Here is a 21,153-nt window from a genome sequence, read left to right as displayed (position 1 = left end):
TGAAACACACACACACAAATACACGCCCTCACATACATACACACACACATCCACATTTTAAATGCGTGCATACGCACACACAGATAACATGCAGGAAAGGGCTGTTGACAAAACTATGGTAGGCATACCACCAAACCCTGTAATCATGTCATTAACAGTGTGTGTGTTGTACTGGGTAGAGATTTCACATCAGGAGGTGGCCCACCCACACACTCACACCTAGAATGTAAAATTAAATCTTATTTCAAATAAAATATGATAAAAACTACCTTACTTCGGACCTGTACTTGGTGCTGCTAATACTTCTTCTAATAGCACAATTCAGGCATTTAGGAAGAGAGCAGTTTTATACAATGTTGGATACACAAAATAATAATGGATATATAATGTAAATTTGTAGATGGGAAATAAAATGTTACTGTATAAAAACAGCAATAGTTCACATATTTCGATTGTTACACCATGTAATATTATATTTCCATTATGTCATGTAACTTGGTTGTTACCAACAGTATGAGATTATGCACCAGCACTAAAGAAAATACACATCCAGATCTCCTAAATTAAACATTGTCTGGTCTCAATCCACAGCACCAGCGCTGAGCTCTAAAGATTGACCTTGCCTGTGACGCCACAAACTACCACCGGGGCCTACTGGGTTAAAGGGCCAACAGCTGGGGCTTGAGGTGAGTATACAGAATGGTGTGGTTTAGGACAGTAGTTTTCCACTCAAACTCAGACATGTAGTTTGTTAGCTTGCCTTTTGCCTTCTGTGGAATTGTAGTTCTTTGCAGCCAGTTGGCTTCTGGGAAGTCTAGTCAAGTGTGCATTGGTGCCTGTGTGCAAGAACAATAACATGACAGGAAGGGCCGTACCATGTGACAGGAACAAGAGGGCTTATTTGCATATTAAATCCAGCTATCACAGCTGTGAAATTGCCACAGCAGTTTCAGTGGATTTTAAGAAAAGGTTGTGACGTGCCTGAGCAAACATGTCATTTACCAGTGTGAGATGCCTAACAGGAGTGGAGTATCTTGAGTGCAACTTACAACACTATGAAGGTACCTTTTTATTACAAAGAGATTTATTTAATCATCATCATACTCCACAATTCAATAAGACATCTGTACACATTCAAATGGGTAACCGTGGATATAAAGTGCTGTCTGAAGCCTTCTTCCTGGGTAGAGTGCATGGACATCCAAGCAGGCGGCATGAGGGGCGACCATTAAAAGATAGATACTTGATAACAATGACATTGCGTCATTCATTGGTCAGTTCTAATGGTCTGAGTCATCCACAGGAGGTACAGAGTATGAGGTGATGTAATACAGTCGTTTTTCCCGGTGTTTTTTTTCAGTTAGCCAGAGCAGGGCACAGAGGCCTGTGGTTAGTGTTCTGGATAGGTGGGAGCAGGGTATCCTTTTGGAACGAAAGCATTTGAAATGACTTGAAAGGACTCAAATTACATGTTTTTGAAGTGACTACAGGCTCAGAATCTGATCCCATTCCAGTGGACAAGATCATAATCTTGATCCTCCTCATGTCAGGGCTCTGGAGGGCTGAAGGACAGAGGGGGTGAGGAGGAGCGCCACCCCAGGAGCAGAGCAGGAAGGGGGAACTCCACCCTCAGCAGACAGCAGCATCTGTGGATCCACTCAGTCCGGGATGGTCCCAGTGGAACTCTGCAGCAAAGCACCATGGGTAAAGTGTTTGGCACCTTTCAGAAAAGGAGTGCTCAGTAGTACATTTACAGTGTTGGGACTCCCTTACACACACACACACTTAGCAGCAGCAGTGTGTAGAGGCAGGCAGCAGGTGAGACTGAGGTGTAGAAGGTACCTGTAAGCTTGTGAGGCAGAGAGACAGGTAGAGAGACGGGTACGTTGACAGACAGGCTGGCACAGGTGGTGTGGGTTTTATAGGCAGGTGGAGGTGTGTGTGGGGACAAGAGATGGTGTGAGTTTCTAGGATCAGAAGGCTGGGGTGGTGTGCATGTGAGAGGGGGTTCCACAGGCAGTAGCAGGGCTTAAAAGGTCCGGTAGGCTAGGATGAAGGCTGAAGGTGCAGGGGTAGGCTGAGAGGAGGCAAACCACACCCACATAGGTCCAGTGTTACAGGTCCAGTGTTACAGAGGGAGAACCAGATACAGAAAGAGAAGAGAAACATTTAAGATCTCTTAATTTCCCTTTGAATCGTTACAAATGTAAATCTTACTTGATCCCCCCACTCAGATTCATACTGTTTAAAAATACATAACTCCGTCAGTAGCATAAACACAAGCTCTCTATCCCATCCTTAAATATCTCAACGCCCTAAAACAACCTATTTTCTCCCCTCTAATCCCTTTCTACTAATTTCTCTTTCACATCCCTCGTCTTTGTCCACTAGGGGGCAGTGGAGTGATGCATCATAAGCTTTCTAACGTACAAGCACGTCAGTACACTGCAAGTACGGACACTCATACGCCAGTATTCACACATAGTACAGTAGCTCTTCCAGTAGTTTGCACAGAATGTCTTCACAGTATGAAACAAAGTGAAATATTTAGTACAGGACTGGTCAGTTCACAGAGGTCTAGCATCATAGGAGATATTCATGAAACATTCAGAGATTTATGAAAATATTCATAGAGATGAACATGTATACTGTTGAACTTCCATGAGAACCACAGACACAGCGAGTTGTGAGTGTCTGGTCCCAGCTCCGAGCGGTCTGTACCAACCGTTAGCATCAGGGCAAGGGTTGGGCTTATACTTCCTGTCCAGGAAGGAAGTCACTGGTGGTCAGAGAGAAAACGAACAACGAGGTTTTGCGTCCATCCCTTCTGGGGAAGAGGAGCCTGTATGTCCATGACAACTTCCTGTCAAACGGCGCATCAGCTTCCTGCTTTTGATCCTATGCACTGGCTCCGTCGTCAGCGCCGCCGCCGCCCGTCCCGTGAATGATGAGGGTGGGTGGTGCCAGGGAAAGGTCTCTCTGGCTGCTGTGCCGTGATTGGCTGTCAAGGCGGTGCACGCTGCTGTGAGTGGACAGTGGGTGGTCAAGGCGGGGCATGCTGCCATGGAGGGAGGGGCGCTCCTCTGCGCCACGGTAACCAGAGGTGTGTCTGGATTAAGAGGTGAGTAGGGGAGAAGAGGGGGAAGGAGAGAACAGGGGAAGAAAAGAAAATGGTCATCTAACTTGGCAGTGTTCTCTTTATACAGGTATACACCAACTATACCCTGGTCTCCCCCCCCCCCCCCCCTCCTTCAATCCCCCTCTGTCTCCCCTCCATACCGTCCGTCTCGGGAGCGATGCAGGCTGCCATGGTAACTGCTCTTGCTGTGCAGGCTGCCCGCCTTACTGCGGGAGGTGGGGGCGTGGTAAGGCCCACGGTCGCTAGGAGCAGGGCCTGGGTCGTCAGGCTCATCAAGGATGGCCAGGTGAGTGGAGGAGGCATGGGTGGAGGTTCCCTGGGGGGAGGAGAAGTGGAGTGAGGAGTAGAAACAAGAAGAGGGAGGAGGGGAGAACACCATCTAGTCTGCTTCTTCTTCATGATTTAATCCAGTTCAGTAAATCTGCTTTAGGATAACATGGCTAGATGAGAGCCTGTGACAGTCTAACCAGCTGTCACCCATCCAGTCAGTTTGAGGTCAGTCATTTCTGTCTCACCTGTGTGGAGGTTCCCCTGGACTTCCTGATGATGGGGGTGTGAGGGTCCCTGAGCAGCGACTGGGCAAAGTCCGGCTCCTGCAGCACCTGCCTGCTCTCATTCACACCACTACTGGGGGAGGACGGGGGAGAGGGGACACACACGGGGGGGGGGGGGGGGCAGGGAGGGAGGAAGGAGGGAGGGGAGAGGGGGGAGGGGTGCGGAAGTGGAAGGAGGGAAGGGAGAGTCGTACGGGTGGGGTGAGGGTGAGACGGGGGAGGGAGGAACGGGCGGAGGGAGGCAGGGAGAAAGGGAAGGTGGAGGGGTAGGCGAGACGGAGGGAGTGGATGGGCAGATGGAGGAGGGGGAGTGGAGGGAAGGGAGGAGTGGAGGGGGAGGAAGGGGTTAATGTTCTGTTATTGAGGGTGGGAGAACATGGGCGCAGAAAATAGCCTAATCACCATGGAGACAGGGTTATGGGATGTGTGTGTGTGTGTGTGTGTCTGGGGAAATTCAGTTATGACTAACAACTGTTACTGTTGGCTCAAAATGCAGAATACAAAATGTAGAATTCCACTTACTACAATATCGTAAATTGAGCAACTGTAAAACACACACACACACACACTCTGTCCCTCTCTCATACAAAAATACACACATACACCCTCTCTACTTACTCTTTGCGTCTGCGTCCTTGGAGGAAGCTGGCCCACTCGAAGCAGGTCTTCTTGCTGCCCACCCAGAACACTGAGGGGATGCCCACCACCAGCAGCATCAGGTACTTGATCATGAACAACACCAGGTCTGGTCTGCTGGTCTGCTCCACCTGGTGGGGGAGGAGCGAGGTAGGGAGGGCAGGAGGGAGAGTGATGAGTGAGTCAGAGAGAAAGACAGACAGATTCAACTCCTACAGCGATGAAGAGCAGCTAGCCTGTTCTCCTCCACCTGGAAGGGGTTAACAGTGTCTGCAAAAGTGCAAAAGTGTGTGTGTGTGTGTGTGTGTGAGAGAGTGGGGACCTCCAATAGCACAGCTGACTAGTCACAGACAAGTCTTTGTTCTGCTCTCCTCTGCCAGCCTAAACAATGGACACCAATTAAGCTGTGCATTCTTACGTAGGCGCGCGCGCACACACACACACACACACACACACACACAGCCCTCCACAGGAATGACCGATCAGATGGCGGACAGCATAATTGAAAATTCCTCAATCACACACAAGGAGTCTCCGAAGAAACACACACACACGGCCAGTACGTGCACCTGCTGTGCTTATATCTCATACTAATCCAGTCTCCTCTTGGACAGGCCAGTGTTGACAGGCCTGTCATACACTGGAGAAAGCACAGATGTTTTACTTGGTTCGTTAATGTAGTGCATGATACTAAATTAAATAAAAATACCCTATCCCACCACACACACACACACTCCATAAATGTTACAAAGACAGCATACAATACAGGCAGCTGAGCGTGACTGAACAAGCCCTGAGAGAGAGGGGGGGGGAGTTACAATAGGATGTTTTCTGATTGAGAGAGAGGAGGCAGTGAGAAATGAGAGAAAGCCAGATCTAGATGCAATGATGCATACTCCCTCTTCCCTTCCCCCAACACATGCTCACACTCATCCTGCATACACCCACTCTCTCTCTCTTTCCAGGTGCTTAATAATTGAGGGAGGACTACAAATTATCCCTGACGAGGGTGGGAGGAGAGGGGTAACCTTATCCTCAGCATCAGGGCACAGAAACATTACCCTCTGGTAGAAGGTGTGCGTGTATAAGAGTGAACTTGCAAAGGCGAGAGAGAGAGGGTGTGGGTTGCTATGACACGTGACTCCCCTTTGCCCACTGCAACTGAGCGCTACAAGCAGAAAGCCTATCGAGAGGCAAGTGCCACAATAGAGAGAGAAGCTGAGCAAAACGTTGCAGCGAAGCTCAGTGGTGGGGAAACGACTGAAACCTGTGGAGCGGTATATGACCTGGAACGGGCAGGGGATGTGGTAGTCTCTGCAGCGCTCCTGGACCCAGGTGGTCTCCCAGACGGGCCGGTAGCTGTGCTCGTACAGGTAGCAGGCCAGCACGGTCAGCAGGGGCACCAGGTAGAGCACGGAGAACACCCCGATGCGGATCATGAACTTGACCAGCTTCTCCTGGTTCTCCTTCTCCAGGGGGATCTCCATACGCACGCGGTTCAGCGCCACGATGCCCGCCAACAGCAGAGACACGCCCACCTGGACAGAGGGGCACACACACACACGCCACAGATTAGTTTGTAAACGATAACCCCACCGCTCCCCTCCTCATGTCAAACGGCCCCACATGGATCAGTAAACAACGATGGACTGGTAGATAAGCGGGCAGACCCACCGCCACGTCCAGGCAGAGCGGCGCCAGCACGAACCATCGCAGTGTGGTGATGTCATAGAGGCCCACGAAGCACACGCCGGCGAGGGCGTCGCCCTCGATCTTGTTCATGGCGAGCAGCGTGACGGTGAGCGTGCCCGGCAGGCCCCAGGCGCAGGCGTGGAACAGGAGGGCCTTCTTCTCGATGGCCTCGCTGCCCCACTTGGGCACGGCGGCCAGGAACCAGGTGACGGTGAGGATGACCCACCACACGCTGCCCGCCATGGTGAAGAAGTAGAGCACCATGAAGAGCAGCGTGCACATCTGAGAGGAGAGGGGGATGACGTTGGTCAGAGTTATAGAAAAATTAGGATTTTTGGGGTCCGCAGCAGGGAGCGTACATAACACGTCACTTCATAACAGAGACAATCCTCTATCAATCATTAGAAATAAACCACCAGGTCAATAGTAAGTGATTGACGGGTCTCACCTTGTTGTGTGACCCCTGGGTGATGGTGGCCGCACGGTACTCCGCAGGGCTCGCAGCGTTGCACGCCACCTTGTCCTCCAATAGGAAGCCCAGGAAGAACGCCAGTGACACCATCATGTAGCAGACGGCATAGAAGATGATCGGCCGCTCCGGGTAGCGGAACCTGGTGACGTCGATGAGGAAGGTGAGGAAGGTGAAGAGGGTTGCCGAGAGACACACGATGGAGACCACGCCTACGAAGTAGCGTGCGAAGGCCAGCTCCTGGCGCTGGAAGTACATGCTGGGGCAGGGCGGCGAGCAGTCGGACGTGCCCAGGAAGGAGTAGCCCAAGTCGGGCTGGATCTTGAGCTCGCGGGGGCACCAGAAGCCATAGTCTCGCTGGACCTCCAGAGAAGACTGGTCTGTGGGGTCTGGCTGGGTCTGGAGGTCCACTTCCCTGGGGTAAGGCTCATCACAGTCTGGGAACCTGGGGAGAGCGGGGGGGGGGGGGAGAAGAAGGAGAGAGAGAGGCAGATAGTCAGGGTAATAAGAGGGCAAGTGGGGGATGAAACCACTACCCTCTCTTACACATTCTACCGCAAGAAACCAAAGAGATCAGTCAGGGTTCCGTGTCTGGGTGTATTGGTGAGGGGTCAGACCTGCTGCAGTCCATCTCGTCAGGCCAGCTGACCCCAAACATGTCCATGAGCTTATGGCAGTCCCTCTTGGCGCGCTGGCACAGCGCCCGGCAGGGCAGAGACACGCGGCCGTACTCTGTACACACAGGGGCATACAGGGCACACAGGAACATACGCAGGTCCTCCGAACACCGGAGGTTCACCATGGGGTGGAACGGCTAGAGGGACAGAGAGAGAACGAGAGACGGGAGGAAGGGGGTGGGGGAGAGGTAGAGGCACAGGGAGAGAAGAGGGAGGAAAAGTTAGACATCTCTACAAGCCTTGGGTTACCCACGCTAGATTAAATCTTTACAGCACACACAGTCTCTCAGCACGAAGGAGGGGGGGAAAGGAGAAAGTAAAAAGGGAGAGGGTAGAGATGGAAAGGGGACACTGATTCTATGCTGTCGTCCAAAAAAACATCAATATTTAGAGACAAATGAAATGAATAAAAAATTTACAAGAGCGATCATGACTGTAAATACCCACTAACTACCCGCCATAAGAACATGAGTCTGACCACATGCCTGACTGAAGAGAAACGCAATACACACATACATCTAGTCACTGATGTTGTGAAAAAGGATTAGATTCGACACACACACACACCTAATTCACCCTATCTGTTACTGATGTTGTGAAGAAGGATTAGACGACACACATACCCCGAACCTGTCACATCACGGGCTGATATAATCCTCAGAGAGATTGGCTAAGTGAATATCACCCAGACACATAGACAGGGGATTTACTGACTTGCATTGTTCGAAACATCACAACATCGTTCCACAAACATACAAACACCCCAGTGTGTGTGTGTGTATGTGTGTCATAAAGACACATATACACATCAGCACAGTCCTGAGGGTAAGACTCAAGTGATGCGTAAAAAAGACATTCCATCTACTCAAAGCTGGATATTTCCTCCTCTCTCTTTCTCTAACCCCCTTGCATCCATCTCTTTGTCTCGGCCCTCTCCTCCTCCTCCTCTCTGTGGATGCACCCAATGACCTCCTATAGACTGAAACCTGGCTGTCATTACTGTTCATACAGCCTCTGCACTAACTAGGCTGACTGCATCTCTCCTCAGAGCTCAGCTTCTGATCACCATTAGACCAACACAGAAGGGGAAATCACTGTCCCCAGGACCCTGTCCTTCCTCCATCCCCCACTGTGTGTGTGTGTGTGTGTGTGTGAGTGAGTGAGTGAGTGAGTGAGTGAGTGAGTGAGTGTGAGAGTGAGAGTGAGAGTGAGAGTGAGAGTGAGAGAGAGAGAGAGAGAGAGAGAGAGAGAGAGAGAGAGAGAGAGAGACAGACAGTGTGTGCCTCAACCACTGCCCTGATGAGTTTGTTTTGATCGCCCTCAATTGCTGTGTTCCAGATCTGAGCGCTTGGTAAAAGTGTCCCACCCGCAAATGGGTGCAGCCACGCGTGGGTTTCCTGACATGCTTTTGAAGAGATGTACAGCCCATCTACACACACACACACACACACACACACACACACTCTCTCTCTGTAAATGTTGCATGAACTGTAGTGGGCACTTGGGCATGTGTTAATGCTTTGTGTGTGTGTGTGTGTGTGTGTGTGTAAGAGAGAGAGATAGAGCATGTAAGCTTCTATTCACGGGCTACAGCTCACAGCTGAGCATGTTGGCATGGCCCTTTCCTCCATCTTTCACCTCCCAGGAGAGAATGTGAGTGAGCATTAAGCTCTGTCTAGATGCCTGTATATATATATACACACACACACACACACACACACCTGTATATGCATGTGTGTGGAGGGGAAGGGGCTTTGGTATACAGTTTGGCTGATACACACACACTTTTCGAGCAGGGCCCGAGGGTACACTTAACACAGCAGGGTCCAGCTCAGAGGACTCTCTACATGAGGATGTTCCACTGTTCCCACTAGTGGCCTGGTTCTGCATGCCTGGACTCTGATGCTCCTGCTGTGTGTGTATCCTTACCTCCCCTCTTTTCCATCTCGTATGAATGCATCCTCTCTTGTGAATGCATTCCTCCTCTGTGTGTGTGTGTGTGTGTGTCATCCTCACGACTTACATTTCTTTTGTGGCCCAGTGATTTCTGACAACCAGACCCTCCCGAGCCCCCCCCCTCCTTCCCTCCACACAGAGAATATTGCTCTTAAGCGGTTGAGGGGGGGTGAGGAAGAGATAGGGGGGTGGTGCAGATCAATCGTCTCTCTTCATGTCGACTTGGTTTTATCTGTTCAGCACTTTGTCATCTCTTAAGTGCTTCCTGACTGTGACACAAAGAAAGACAGGACTGTGGACGTTGCCCCAGGCAACAGCAGGCCTGGCTTCTTCTCGTCATCCCCAAGATACAGGAGGGATGAGGAAGGAAGGATGAGGAAGGAGGATGAGAGCAAGAGAATCTGTCTATCCAGGCAACAGCCATACAGGGGATGAGTAGGGCATTTGACTGCAGATCAAAAAGTCCCGGTTCAAATACATGAATACATTCATAGTATTACCAACAGACCCACTAGCACTACAGCTAAAATCCCCCAATTTATGTTACTTTGGATAAAAGCATCTGCTAGAAGAATACATTTGTATTATTATTATTACCAATAAACCAGCACTATAGCTAAACTCTGACGCTTCAGGCTGATCTTCTCCAATGAAGATGGTTTTACATGATACTGGTGAAAGAACACAGCAGAGAGCCTCAGGTTCTCCTCTCCACGGCAGATGGGACTGGGGGCTGGTGTTATGTTGCCTCTTGGAGAGTGGGCGAAGGGCAGCGTGTGTGTGGACAGACGGTTGTGTGTCTATGTGCATGTGTTGGGCGGAAAAGTGTTCATTTGGAGGTGCTTATTTGCATGTGCGTGTGTGTGTTCCTGTTTGTGTGGGGGACAGTGATGGGTGTGAAATGCTGGTTTTCTGGCAGAGAAAAAGACCCCAACTGTTGCTCCTCTCCTTCAATAGATGGATTAAGTTTCTCTTTCTCCTCCTTCCCTCTCTTTCTTCAAGCCATTGGTCTGAGTAAAGGCTGACTGAAGAGAGAGCAGGAAGAGAGAGGAGGACAGACACGACAGCAGCTCTCTCTCTCTCTCTCTCTCTCTCTCTCTCTCTCTCTCTCTCTCTCTCTCTCTCTCTCTCTCTCTCTCTCTCTCTCTCTCTCTCTCTCTCTCTCTCTCTCTCTCTCTCTCTCTCTCTCTCTCTCTCTCTCTCTCTCTCTCTCTCTCTCTCTCTCTCTCTCTCTCTCTCTCTCTCTCTCTCGAAAACAGTGAACAGGGTGGGGCTAACATTCACTCGCTCCTGGTGGTTCTCAGCTGTGTGTGCTGTACAGGTGGGTCCCTGGAAGCTGTGTGTCGTGACAGGGGGAAGCTTAGGGCACAGTAGAAAAGCCAGTTTGCCAACTCTGCTAAATCTGCACAATGTGTCAAGCTTCAAACGGAGAGAGGGAATGAAAGAGAGCGGGAGCAAGGGAGAGAGAGAGGGAGGGAGAGAAATTTGGGGGAGAGTGGCAGTTTCCAGGAGGATTAGGAAGTCAAAAGGGCTGGTCTTTAGAGTGTGAGAACGTGCAATGGCTCGCTCATATGCGCACACACAGGCATGCACGCACACACACACACACGGCAGCTCATTTCCTAAAACTTTCGTTAGCTGTGTGATTATTCATCTGTTGTATTGTGTTCTGTCGCAGACTGGGCAGGTCAGGTGACTGGTCTTACACACACACACACCTCAAACACAGTTGAGGGCCATACAGCTGTAGAAGTACTAGCAGGAAGTACTTTGCTAATGCGATTGACTTATTTCGTAAAAGATTACTACAAATCTTAAATCGAATTAGAGTTATTCACTATTAGTGCTTCCCTTTGGTGGAAGCTTCTCCAGGCCTGTGGTGTGTGTGTGTGTCTCACTACAGCCCAAACACTGTCAGGCTCCATCAGCTTTTCCTCCATCATCAGTATGTACCCCTCAGTTCTTCTCTCCATCACCCTGCGTCCCTCAGTTTCTCTCTCTCTTCCATTAATGACATCATCCCCATGTCATACAGAGAAGATTGTGTGCGCACGCACGCACGCACACACACACACACTATAAACCCCTCTCAAGCGTAGCTAAGAGAGACAGGCGGCCATGAATTGAGGAGAAGAACAAACACACAGTTCCGCCTCTCTAATCTTCCCTCTTTTCTCGTCTACTGAAAAGACAGCCCTCTCCCACACTCCCTCTCTCACAGCCTCATTCATTCGTTTCTTCATCCCTCCATCCCCCCTTCAGTCAGGACCTGACAGAGCCGTTCCTGTCGTTCTTCTACACAACTACTTCCCGTCCTCCATGGTTCTTTCACTTTCCATACTTCCATCCCTCCCTCCTCTCTTCCACTCATCTCTTAATGGCATTCCTATACACATCCAAATCCACTCCCCTCCAACCCTCCCCTCCTCTCCCACTTTTTTCCTCCCCCTCCCATTCCTCTCCTCCTCCCTCCCCTACTGTTTTTTTTCCCCTTGTGCATTTCCTCCCTGGCTACTATAGCAACCAGTGATGAGGGATGACTAGCCAATCACAGGAGAGGGTTTTGAGAGGTGCTTGTCCTTATCCAGGGGTCAGAGGGCAGGAAGCACACACAGAAACACATCTCCCTGTGTGAAAGAGTAGTGAAGAGAATGAAAGAAGTAAAAGCACTACAGATGGAGAGGAGCCACCCTAACTACCCCAAAACTAACTACAACACACACACACACACACCAGGGTGAGCTCTCTCTGTTGAAGCTGCAGTTCTGAAACACACACACTCTCACTTATGCGTTTGCCTGTTGATGAGATTTCAGAGGACGGCATCTGTGTCTTTGTGTTTAACCCCTTGCTCTAGAAAACTAGTTCATGAGTGCAGAGCTAAGACTAATACTATAGATAAGGATAATGTATATTCAGGGTTTTACCAGGGATGACCTCAACATAAACAGCACTTGGCTCAGTGCCCACTAACAACAATTAATCAGTATTCTGTATCCCTATCACAGAGAGAGAAGTATGGAAAGGGGGAGGGATAAAGGGAGATATGAATGGAGGGACAGTTGGAGACAGTGATAGTTAGAAGAATAAGTAGAAGGGGGGAGGGATGGATTGAGAGAGAGGGGGAGAAAGGAATAGATGAATGGATGGATTGTGGGAGAGATAGATGGAGGGAAGGATGGATGGATGCATAGATGGGGGAGGGATGAATACATATTAGATGGATAGAGCATTAGAGTGTGGGGGACACTGACCTAATACACTTACAATGTGGATTCAACATTAGTGTTGTGATCCCACAACACTGCAGCAACAAGGATCAGACTAGCTGGTTGGTCAGTTATATACCCACCAGGCTGTTAGTCTTGTAAATTAGTCCATTAGTTAGACTAGTTTGTTAGATTAATATTTAGTTATCTGTTAGGTGGTCTAGCTTGTTAGTTAGTTAGGCTACTTGGTAATCTGCAAGGTACTCTCAGACAAAGCCGTCTGATTGGTTTCCTGCCTGAGATCTCTAGACGCCCTTCATAGTGAACAGTGTGTGGACCAGAGACCTGTCTCTATAGGTGCCCTCCATACAGAACTGTGTAGACCCTAGATCTGCTCTTCATTAGTCTGACACAGTGAAGGGATTATCGCCCCAATCTGCATAGTAAGTACCCCATGCCAACACGCACACACGTGCAGACACACATGCGTGCACACACACAACCATGCACGCACACACACACTCAGGGGAACCCAGTGTTGTTGCACAGGACCCCATGGTGTCCCCTGATGAACAGAGAGTTTGCTGAGGGACGGGACCCCATGCTGGGGGAGAGACAAACACTGGGCTCCAGTCTAGGGCCCTGAGAGAGATGTACAGACAGGCAGACCACACACACACATTCCAGCCCTCTCTCTTTCTGTTTCTCTTAAACACTTGGCCCTTTCCTTGGTTTTCTCCCTTAAATTACTAACAAACACCGCCCCCCCACCTTTCTTTCCAAGTGAACCACCCGCTCCCCCTTCCCCATCTCTACAACATCCACCCAAAACTCACACCCCATCTTTAACACCTTCCACCCTCACCTATCACTCCCAGGACAGCAGAGATCCTCTAGCTGACATATTCTGTGTGTGCGCGCACGTGTGCGTGGTGGTGATTTGGGGTGTTGAGTGAGTGCCCATGTCGGCTGTTCTGTTGTGACTAAAGACCACATTTGTCTGCACCTCTCGCCTCCAACTTTCCCTCTCCTTTTTTATCCCCTTCCCTTCATTTCTCCCCTCCCTTTCCCTCTCCTCTCTCTCTCAGGTTTAATTGACTGAAGTGATGGAGGCAGACAGAATGGCTGTGCTGTCTGAATCAATCCCTTCATTGTGAGGCTGTGAGAAGAGATTAGTCGCTAGTTAGCACTGCTGAATAACATCAGCTGGCTCCGCTAGCACTGCTGTCTATCACACACAAAACACACACACAGGATGCACACGCAGGAAAGACACGCCTGACATCGACACACACACACACACCTGATACACACAAATACATACCATCAGCAAAGCATTACAACATCATATTACACCCATGAAGCTAGTTACAACTCAAACAACTGTGTCAGCTAACTGAGCCAGCCCTCCCACACACACACACACTATCACTTTATACACACACACACACACTATCACTTTATACACACACACACACACTATCACTTTATACACACACACACACACACGCTATCACTTTATACACACACTATCACTTTATACACACACACACACACACACTATCACTTTATACACACACTATCACTTTATACACACACACACACACTATCACTTTATACACACACACACACACACACACCCACACGTACAGCTGAGATGAGGGCGTGTCCAGATGGTGGTGTGCTGCAAGGCAAGGGCAACACATGAGCTCCGTTCCCTCAGGCTTTGCATGTGCTGACTGGTGTGTGTGTGTGTGTGTTTGTGCAATAATTTGGGTATGAGTAACTGTTAAACAACTCTATTAATGTAAAATGTCACACATAAACCTACCAGTGACAGGAGATATTAGTGAGGCTAGAAAATTGGCCCCACACAGCAAAAGAAACACACACACACATCGGAGATGGTGTACAGCCATGGTATCCCATGAGAGATATTATTAAATTTCCTCCCAGCATTTTTTCCTTTCATTAACAGAAAGCGACACACACACATGCAACACACACATAAGGGGAAGGCTGGGAAGCCAGGGTGGTTTGTCATTGTAGCGTGTCGTTGTTCATTTGTAAAGCTGCCATCCTTTCCGGAAAGCTTCAGTTACCTCTTTAGTGGGTTAAACCAAGTTCACAAAAACCAGCCATGTGCAACTAGCTGTGTTGAGTTAGCTTTGTGCAGCTATCTGTGTTGAGTTAGCATTGTGCAACTAGCTGTGTTGAGTTAGCTTTGTGCAGCTAGCTGTGTTGAGTTAGCCATGTGCAACTAGCTGTGTTGAGTTAGCTTTGTGCAGCTAGCTGTGTTGAGTTAGCTTTGTGCAGCTAGCTGTGTTGAGTTAGCTTTGTGCAGCTAGCCGTGTTGAGTTAGCTTTGTGCAGCTAGCTGTGTTGAGTTAGCTTTGTGCAGCTAGCCGTGTTGAGTTAGCTTTGTGCAGCTAGCCGTGTTGAGTTAGCTTTGTGCAGTGGCTGTGCAGTTGCTCTTGACAACAGCACCAGCAGCTTATTCTGAGCGGGAGGAACAGCTGGACGAGGAGAAACCTTATTTAAGTTCTCTTATTTCATCATCTGTTTTCATAACCAAGTTGTTGCAAATATTGAAATGATATATATATATTTTTTAAAGACAACCTTGTGTGGACTGACACTTTACATGATGATAGATTACCAAACTGCAGAAACACCACCAAACACACAAGAGACAGTAGAAATGTTTGTCTTCCCTAAGTAAAAGACGTATAACTGTCGTTTTAGGTTCTCAAAGTGTAGCTGTAACGTCCTCTAAAATCCATATTCCTGTTGGTCTTAAAAGGCCAGATAAAGGAGAATAATGAGTATTGAACCGAGGATAAAAGATTCTGTGTCAGGCCAAGCAGCTCATATTACTGCCTAGTAACCGTCTGTATAAACTATTGTTGTCGCTCTCGGCAACAGAGGGCCAAGTGTCTTCACCTCAGTGCAAGGAACATGTAAAGAAGCAAGCGTTGGATTTGTCACTGCACTGGAGCAAGGAACATGTAAAGAAGCAGAAGCAAGTGTCATACATTTACATGCTGCTTTACTTCTAACACTAGCAGCTATGTAAAAAGGAAATCTCACAGGAATGTCTTCCATTTACTACTGCGAGCCACGTGACGTGGCGTATCTAACACTTCCTTCTTCACATGACACATAGGTGCTGTGACCTATGACACCTCCTTCTTTGCATGTTCCGCGCCACAGTGATGAACAGCTGACCAGAGACGCAACATCACTGTCCGTATGAACCATTCCATAGACTATTATGGTCTGCCTCTCACAGATGCCCCACAGCCAAACCTCTTAACAAAACACTCTGCACTGTTCAGTCAACCAAACACAGTACTGAAAAAGAAGCATGTGCACAGACACTCCACACATAATAAGCACACACACACACCACACGTAGGCAAGCAACCACACACTTACACACACACACACACACACACACACACACACACAGTCAGCGGTACCTCCATGGCGAGGGCAGCAGTCTGCTGGTCGTAGTGGTTGAGCAGGTTGGGCATGAAGGTGGTGTTGTATGGAAGCTCCTGGCACATCCTCAGTCCAATTGGCTCGCAGCTGAATGCACTGTGGCTGTCCTCAGACTCCACATGGATGGACGCGCAGGGGGAGAGGAGAAGCAGGGGGATGAAGAAGAGGAGCTGCTGGTGGCGGAGAGCTCCCAGCATGAGCTTCCCATGTCCGTCAGAAACCCCCATGATGGCAGGAAGGGAGGGCTGCTGCTTCCCATTCACTCTCATTCTAGAGTGGATGTGCTCGGGTGATGGGTGAGGAGGAAGAACGCGCTATTCCTCTTCAAAACTACGCTCTGGAGATCTGAGGAGCTCATAGGGGGTTCCTGCTGGTTCCATTCCCCAGCTGAGTGCACCCTGCCTGGCAATAGGTCCCACCTGGCCAACCTCTTTCCTCCAGGGCCTTCTCTCCAGATCTGTACCCAGGGAAGGGCTCTGATCTTTGGCCAAGGTGTAAGGCTGTCCCTAGACAAGAACCTGTAAGTGTAAACACTAATTAACCAGACAACCAGATAGGGTGACTTCTGTTCAAAGTTTTGATCAATGGATAAATATGCAAATACACACATACTGTAACAGGGCAACAAGTAAGAAAGAGCTTCATGACAAACTACAAAGATTAGTAACTTTTGCCACTGTGTACATTTATCACATTCTAACAACAAAAAAATTAAATGAAGTAACCTTTTTTCCAACAAAATTGTCACCAGTTGAGTGAGTCCTAGCCAGCAATAACATTGTTATTTGACTCTTTAAAATGACAATGGCCAATTGTATCATTTGTATTAGCTAAGCAATGTAACCAAGCTATGCAAATTAAGTATACAACTCTACACGGGGCTTCAACTTGTGCAGGGGCAATTCATTCTCATTATCGAAACACAACCTTGTTGACAGGGCGTAGCTACCACCCGAGACTGAAGCGAGGAGAAGCGAACACGCCCTTCAAGCCGTTTCATTCCATTCGAACCAGCCGTGCATGCATCCTCCTTGTATTCGGTTTCAACGCTCCATTCAATCGAATCTCTTTACCCACTGCAAACCGACCCACCGGGGCACCCATCCCCCAGCCACCCATAGCTTCTCCTTGCGTCCGCACATCAGTGAGAGGTTGGCCAGGCAACTAGCGTCCCCTCGACATGTTTCGCACTGGATGGCTTGATTGCCATGATGAACCGGTGGTGCTGTAGCTGTATGCCATGATACTGGCATTGTGTGCTGTAGTAAAATACGCGTGCAAATGTATAATATACGCGATGTAACATCTTATTTTACCAACACATGCCCTTTAAGTCTAGCAAGCTCGCCGGGTAAATTTGATGACCACTGTCCTTGCAGTTTTTCACGTAACGATACAGCTCGAGCTTGCAAGGTAAGCTGGTGCTGACGAACGTGTGTATCTCTGTCATGCTTGCTCGCCGATGCCTAAAGCTTGCACATGACTGGCTGGTTAAAAGGATAAGCATATATATATAACTGGTAAATAAGTTTCTCCGCTCCGGTTAATTAGCGTGGTAGTGATTTGGGCTTGCTCTCCACTGGCTCCCAATCCATTGGCTGGCTCTCAATCACTGAATATCAGTTCTCAACGTGTCGCTCCCTCGGGCTGTGTTGTCCAGACCACAGCGTCTGTATAGCTAAACAGGCGGTGATCGCACAACCCGGACAGAATATATCCACACTATTAAACCAGTAAAACGTGAACTTTACCTTGTATCAATCTATTTTCTTTAATATCCGCCGTTCTCTGTTGCTGTCCCTAGTCCTCCCAGTCGTTAATGTACGCGTGCGCTCCGGTTTCTGCTGCTGCGGCTTGCACAGCACTTGCAGCCACCTACCTTCCAGGCTGACTGGCTCCTCAGTCCCGGTGACGCGCGTACACGTGTGCGCGCATTTAGCGACCACAATTGTTCCCGCGCATTGACGAGTTTTGATGGAGTTTTTTAGATCGTCAAAACTCAGAAATAAAATCTTTTCACACTCGAAATGTCTATTGTGTGCATACACGAAACCATCCGGGAGTATAATCAATTATATTCTCAAGGGGTTTAGTTTTGGCCTTTGGTGTTCCAGGGATCACATCGTAAAATAATTTGCGACACTACTAGTGAAAATTGAAATAGCCTACAATTTTATATAAAAAAACGTAATTAGATGTTAATGTGTGAAGAAGTGCTTCTGATTACTGATAAGCAAATCAATTATTGCTTGGAGAGCAGGTAGTTCAAAAAGTATGACTCTTTAATGTTCAAAAATAAATTACAAATCACAACTGCATTTAATTATAAAAAATAGTATCAAATTGATTAAAAAGATTAAAAAGAATGCGTAGTTACAACTATATAAAATACTACCAGAAACAAAACCGTACAAACATACACAAAAAAAAAAATCACTGGGCAAATGAAGAGCTCAATGCAAAGTACAGGGTATCCTTAATCCTAGCAAATCCACAAAACTGCTTAACAGAAACGTAAAAAACGTCTCTCTTTATGATCCAGCTCATTCGGATGCCTTGGCTAACACAATCCCAAAGACAAAAGGGGGGTAATTTAAACATACTGCAACCCTGCAAGGACAATCTTCATATCGGCATGCACAGGAAAAAAAATCATTTGTTTTGATGGTGTCAGTCACCTCCTAGTGTCAATATTTACCCGCCCCCATCGAACCGGGGATTAACATTGCGTGCCAAGATTACAACTCGCTCGATTAAGCATAGCCTGAGATTAACCGTTCTACTGCTGGTCTTCAGGCTGGAAGGCAGTAGTGGTGAAGCCAGCAAGACTGCCCTACATACTGTGTTCACTTTGACTTACACACAACATTTGGCACCATCTATTTCAGTCAGACTCACATTAATTACCTTGCCCTCAAAATAATAAACTTACCAGAAGACATGGTCAACAAAGGCCAGGTGGAGTGCTCTGTATTCTTGGGAGATCAGGAAGGTTATATGTAATTCTACAAGGCTCCCAACCCTGTTCCTGGAGAACTACCTCCTGGTAGGTTTATACTCTAACCCCAGTTGTGGCAAACCTGATTCATCTGCCATCTCATTAGAATCAGAGTTAGTTTAGAGTTGGAAGAAAAATCTAGTGTGATAAATATATTGGAATAGGGTTGGAGCCCATCTCTACTGGTTCGAGAACATCTTTGGCTGCACTGGACCACCAGGGTGCATTATGGGTAGTCAGAGGTTTGTCCAATCAGGCTCAGTCCAGGGCGTGAGAACTCAGGGTCCGCTCCTGCCCGATTGGTCAAAGCCTCATCTTCCAGCTATAACAGAGAACAGAGGGGGTGAGGAGTGTCGGAGAAAATGAAAGGGTCAGTGTGGGTATGATTGATTCAACTATGTAATGCTATCAACCAAAGTGGACCAAGTGTGCGTCTGTGTAAAGTGAGTCCGTTTGTCTGCGCGTTACCTGTTCTTTGATGTAGCTATGAGCACAGGGCCCCAGGCCTCGAAGAGTCAGGCCCACTACAAAGCACCACACAGACAGGCCTACCTCCAGGGCTGCTAGCAGCACACTGGGGATCCACAGGGACAGGGTGGTGTCCTGTAGAAATAGGGAGATAGAAAGATAGGGGCGGTGGGTTGACAGAGGCATGGAGAGAGGGAAAGAGATGAACACATTTACTCTGAGGTAGATACTCATCCTCAGACAGATCATCAGGTATAGAAAAGGGTGTTTGAAAGTAAGTCCCGTTTTTGAGAGGCAAACTCACGTAGATGCGTGTGGTATCAAAGGGGCAGTCCGCCTGGATTGGCCTGCGAGCGCTTAGCTGAGCCTCAGTGGTGTTGCAGCCCTGCATCAGGGCCCGCCCATCGTACGCCACAGTGTGGCCAATAGCCAATAGGAGGCCGACGCCACAGGCTGCAGACAGCAGGGCGTTCAGAAATGAACTGATGAGAAGGCCGATGTGCTGGAAAAAAACGGGAGAGTGAGACGTGAAATATATTAAGAAAGGCAAGGAAAATGTAGCCATGTCACAGATAATGTAAAGAAACAGCATAACAAACAAGATGACAAGATAGGTAACCTACCAGTTTACCGTTGGATAGGTTTCTAGACACCAGTATGGCAATAATCCCAGATGCAATACTCTGCAAACATTACAAAGACAAATCTGAGATTTATTTAGAGAGATGTGTGTATGAGCAATATGTGCTTCAGATCAGCTCCACTAACCTGCCCCTCTTGTCTTATACACAAATAGATCTTTTACATTTTCACTGTGAAAGGCTTGGAATAAAATGATGTCACTGATCTGATCAACATTATAATCATTATTATTATTATAGGGAAGAATAAATTATCTGACCAACAGCCCCGAGGTCACGGAAATTATGTTGGCGGCGGTGTACTGGGTGGTGATCTTCCCGTCGGGTTTTGAGATGTGGCGCAAGACGCTGCCGTGGACGATGGCGCCAAGCAGGAAGTTGATATGACCCACCAGGATCAGAGAGATCCCCTTCTTCATCAACCAGCCAGGGCCCTTCTCCTTATCTGTCACACACAAAGTTTATAGTAGCCTACAACTGCTGTAAAATACGTGCCCTGTCATGTCCTTGATTTAAGTTGAACAAGTGAAGCATATTTTAGGTGAATAACCTAAAGTTCAACGATGTGAAGTTATCCTGTAGGCTATTGCAATTTGCAATTTAACATGCCGTCACATGCCTGTTTCTTTGTTCGAAAAGAACAACTGTAGACCTGCACAGCAAGCGCCGAAAGCATGACCACCTGGGCAAACTGAAGCTCCAATTTTCCTAATCAAGTAGGCTAAATAAATGTAGAATGGTCAAACGAAATTGAAGATAACCTACCGAAACCACACATTTTGTAAGGAATCCACCAAATGTCCTTCAAGTAACAAGATGGTAAAGTTTATTTCCCGTTTTCATAAAAAGTAAAAGCGCCTTTCCTCTTCGGCAGGCCGTGACGTAGCTAAACTCACCTGTTGCCCGGAAGTCTAATGAAGTACATTGTCTCGCGTGATGATATTCTGACTGGGGAGCCCAGCGCATAAACGAGGTTCTAGAATCTAGACCTTCACCCAAATTCATATTTTTCCCAGGCATATTTTGTAAACTGTCAGAAGACCAAATATTGGTGTTCGCAAATTGGTGTTTCACCAACTAAGTCAATTTTAATCCCTACTGAATCAATGTCCATCCATTATTTCGGTTACTATTTTGAATTCGAGTAGGCTTATAAATAACCAACTAGATGGCTGTTCCGTGAATACCGTGAATTCAACGTCACGATGCTA

The 21,153-nt window shown here is 48.0% G+C and overlaps 2 protein-coding genes across 4 annotated transcripts; both read right to left on the bottom strand.

The window, feature by feature from the left end:
- Positions 1 to 1,072: 1,072 nt before the first annotated feature.
- Positions 1,073 to 17,756, bottom strand: LOC134007952 (frizzled-3-like). 3 transcript variants are annotated; one of them, XM_062447723.1, is made up of 10 exons: positions 17,587 to 17,756; positions 15,814 to 16,353; positions 7,108 to 7,304; positions 6,470 to 6,935; positions 6,004 to 6,303; positions 5,616 to 5,867; positions 4,312 to 4,460; positions 3,655 to 3,763; positions 3,280 to 3,455; positions 1,073 to 3,109 (listed from the first exon to the last, which is right to left on the bottom strand). In XM_062447723.1, exons 2-10 carry the CDS (start codon positions 16,102 to 16,104, stop codon positions 2,899 to 2,901), a joined length of 2,151 nt encoding a protein of 716 aa, XP_062303707.1. In that variant the 5' UTR covers positions 16,105 to 16,353; positions 17,587 to 17,756; the 3' UTR covers positions 1,073 to 2,898. The 3 variants fall into 3 exon arrangements, with proteins under 3 accessions (XP_062303707.1, XP_062303705.1, XP_062303706.1); XM_062447721.1 differs by having other exon boundaries at positions 3,655 to 3,766; positions 17,587 to 17,755; XM_062447722.1 differs by lacking the exon at positions 17,587 to 17,756 and adding an exon at positions 16,763 to 16,931 and having other exon boundaries at positions 3,655 to 3,766.
- Positions 17,757 to 18,096: 340 nt separating this feature from the next.
- Positions 18,097 to 20,860, bottom strand: LOC134007959 (keratinocyte-associated protein 3). Its single transcript, XM_062447732.1, has 6 exons — positions 20,708 to 20,860; positions 20,203 to 20,387; positions 19,925 to 19,984; positions 19,606 to 19,803; positions 19,302 to 19,436; positions 18,097 to 19,155 (listed from the first exon to the last, which is right to left on the bottom strand). The coding sequence occupies exons 1-6, from the start codon at positions 20,718 to 20,720 to the stop codon at positions 19,060 to 19,062; spliced, it is 687 nt and encodes a 228-aa protein (XP_062303716.1). The 5' UTR covers positions 20,721 to 20,860; the 3' UTR covers positions 18,097 to 19,059.
- Between the last annotated feature and the right edge of the window lie 293 nt (positions 20,861 to 21,153).

Source organism: Osmerus eperlanus, chromosome 21 (assembly GCF_963692335.1).
Source record: "Osmerus eperlanus chromosome 21, fOsmEpe2.1, whole genome shotgun sequence".
NCBI classification, from domain to species: Eukaryota; Metazoa; Chordata; class Actinopteri; order Osmeriformes; family Osmeridae; genus Osmerus; species Osmerus eperlanus.
Note: the sequence above shows the minus strand (reverse complement) of the source record. Positions and strands in the feature narration are given on the sequence as shown.

Coding starts and splice junctions, on each gene's coding strand:
- LOC134007952 (XM_062447721.1), bottom strand. CDS start 16,104: ATGAGAGTGAATGGGAAGCAGCAGCCCTCCCTTCCTGCCATCATGGGG. Junction 6,936..7,107: donor GACGAGATGGACTGCAGCAG/GTCTGACCCCTC, acceptor CGCTCTCCCCAG/GTTCCCAGACTGTGATGAGC. Junction 6,304..6,469: donor CCCAGGGGTCACACAACAAG/GTGAGACCCGTC, acceptor CTCTCCTCTCAG/ATGTGCACGCTGCTCTTCAT.
- LOC134007959 (XM_062447732.1), bottom strand. Junction 19,985..20,202: donor CCGTGACCTCGGGGCTGTTG/GTCAGATAATTT, acceptor TAATGTTTGCAG/AGTATTGCATCTGGGATTAT. Junction 19,804..19,924: donor ACCTATCCAACGGTAAACTG/GTAGGTTACCTA, acceptor GTTTTTTTCCAG/CACATCGGCCTTCTCATCAG.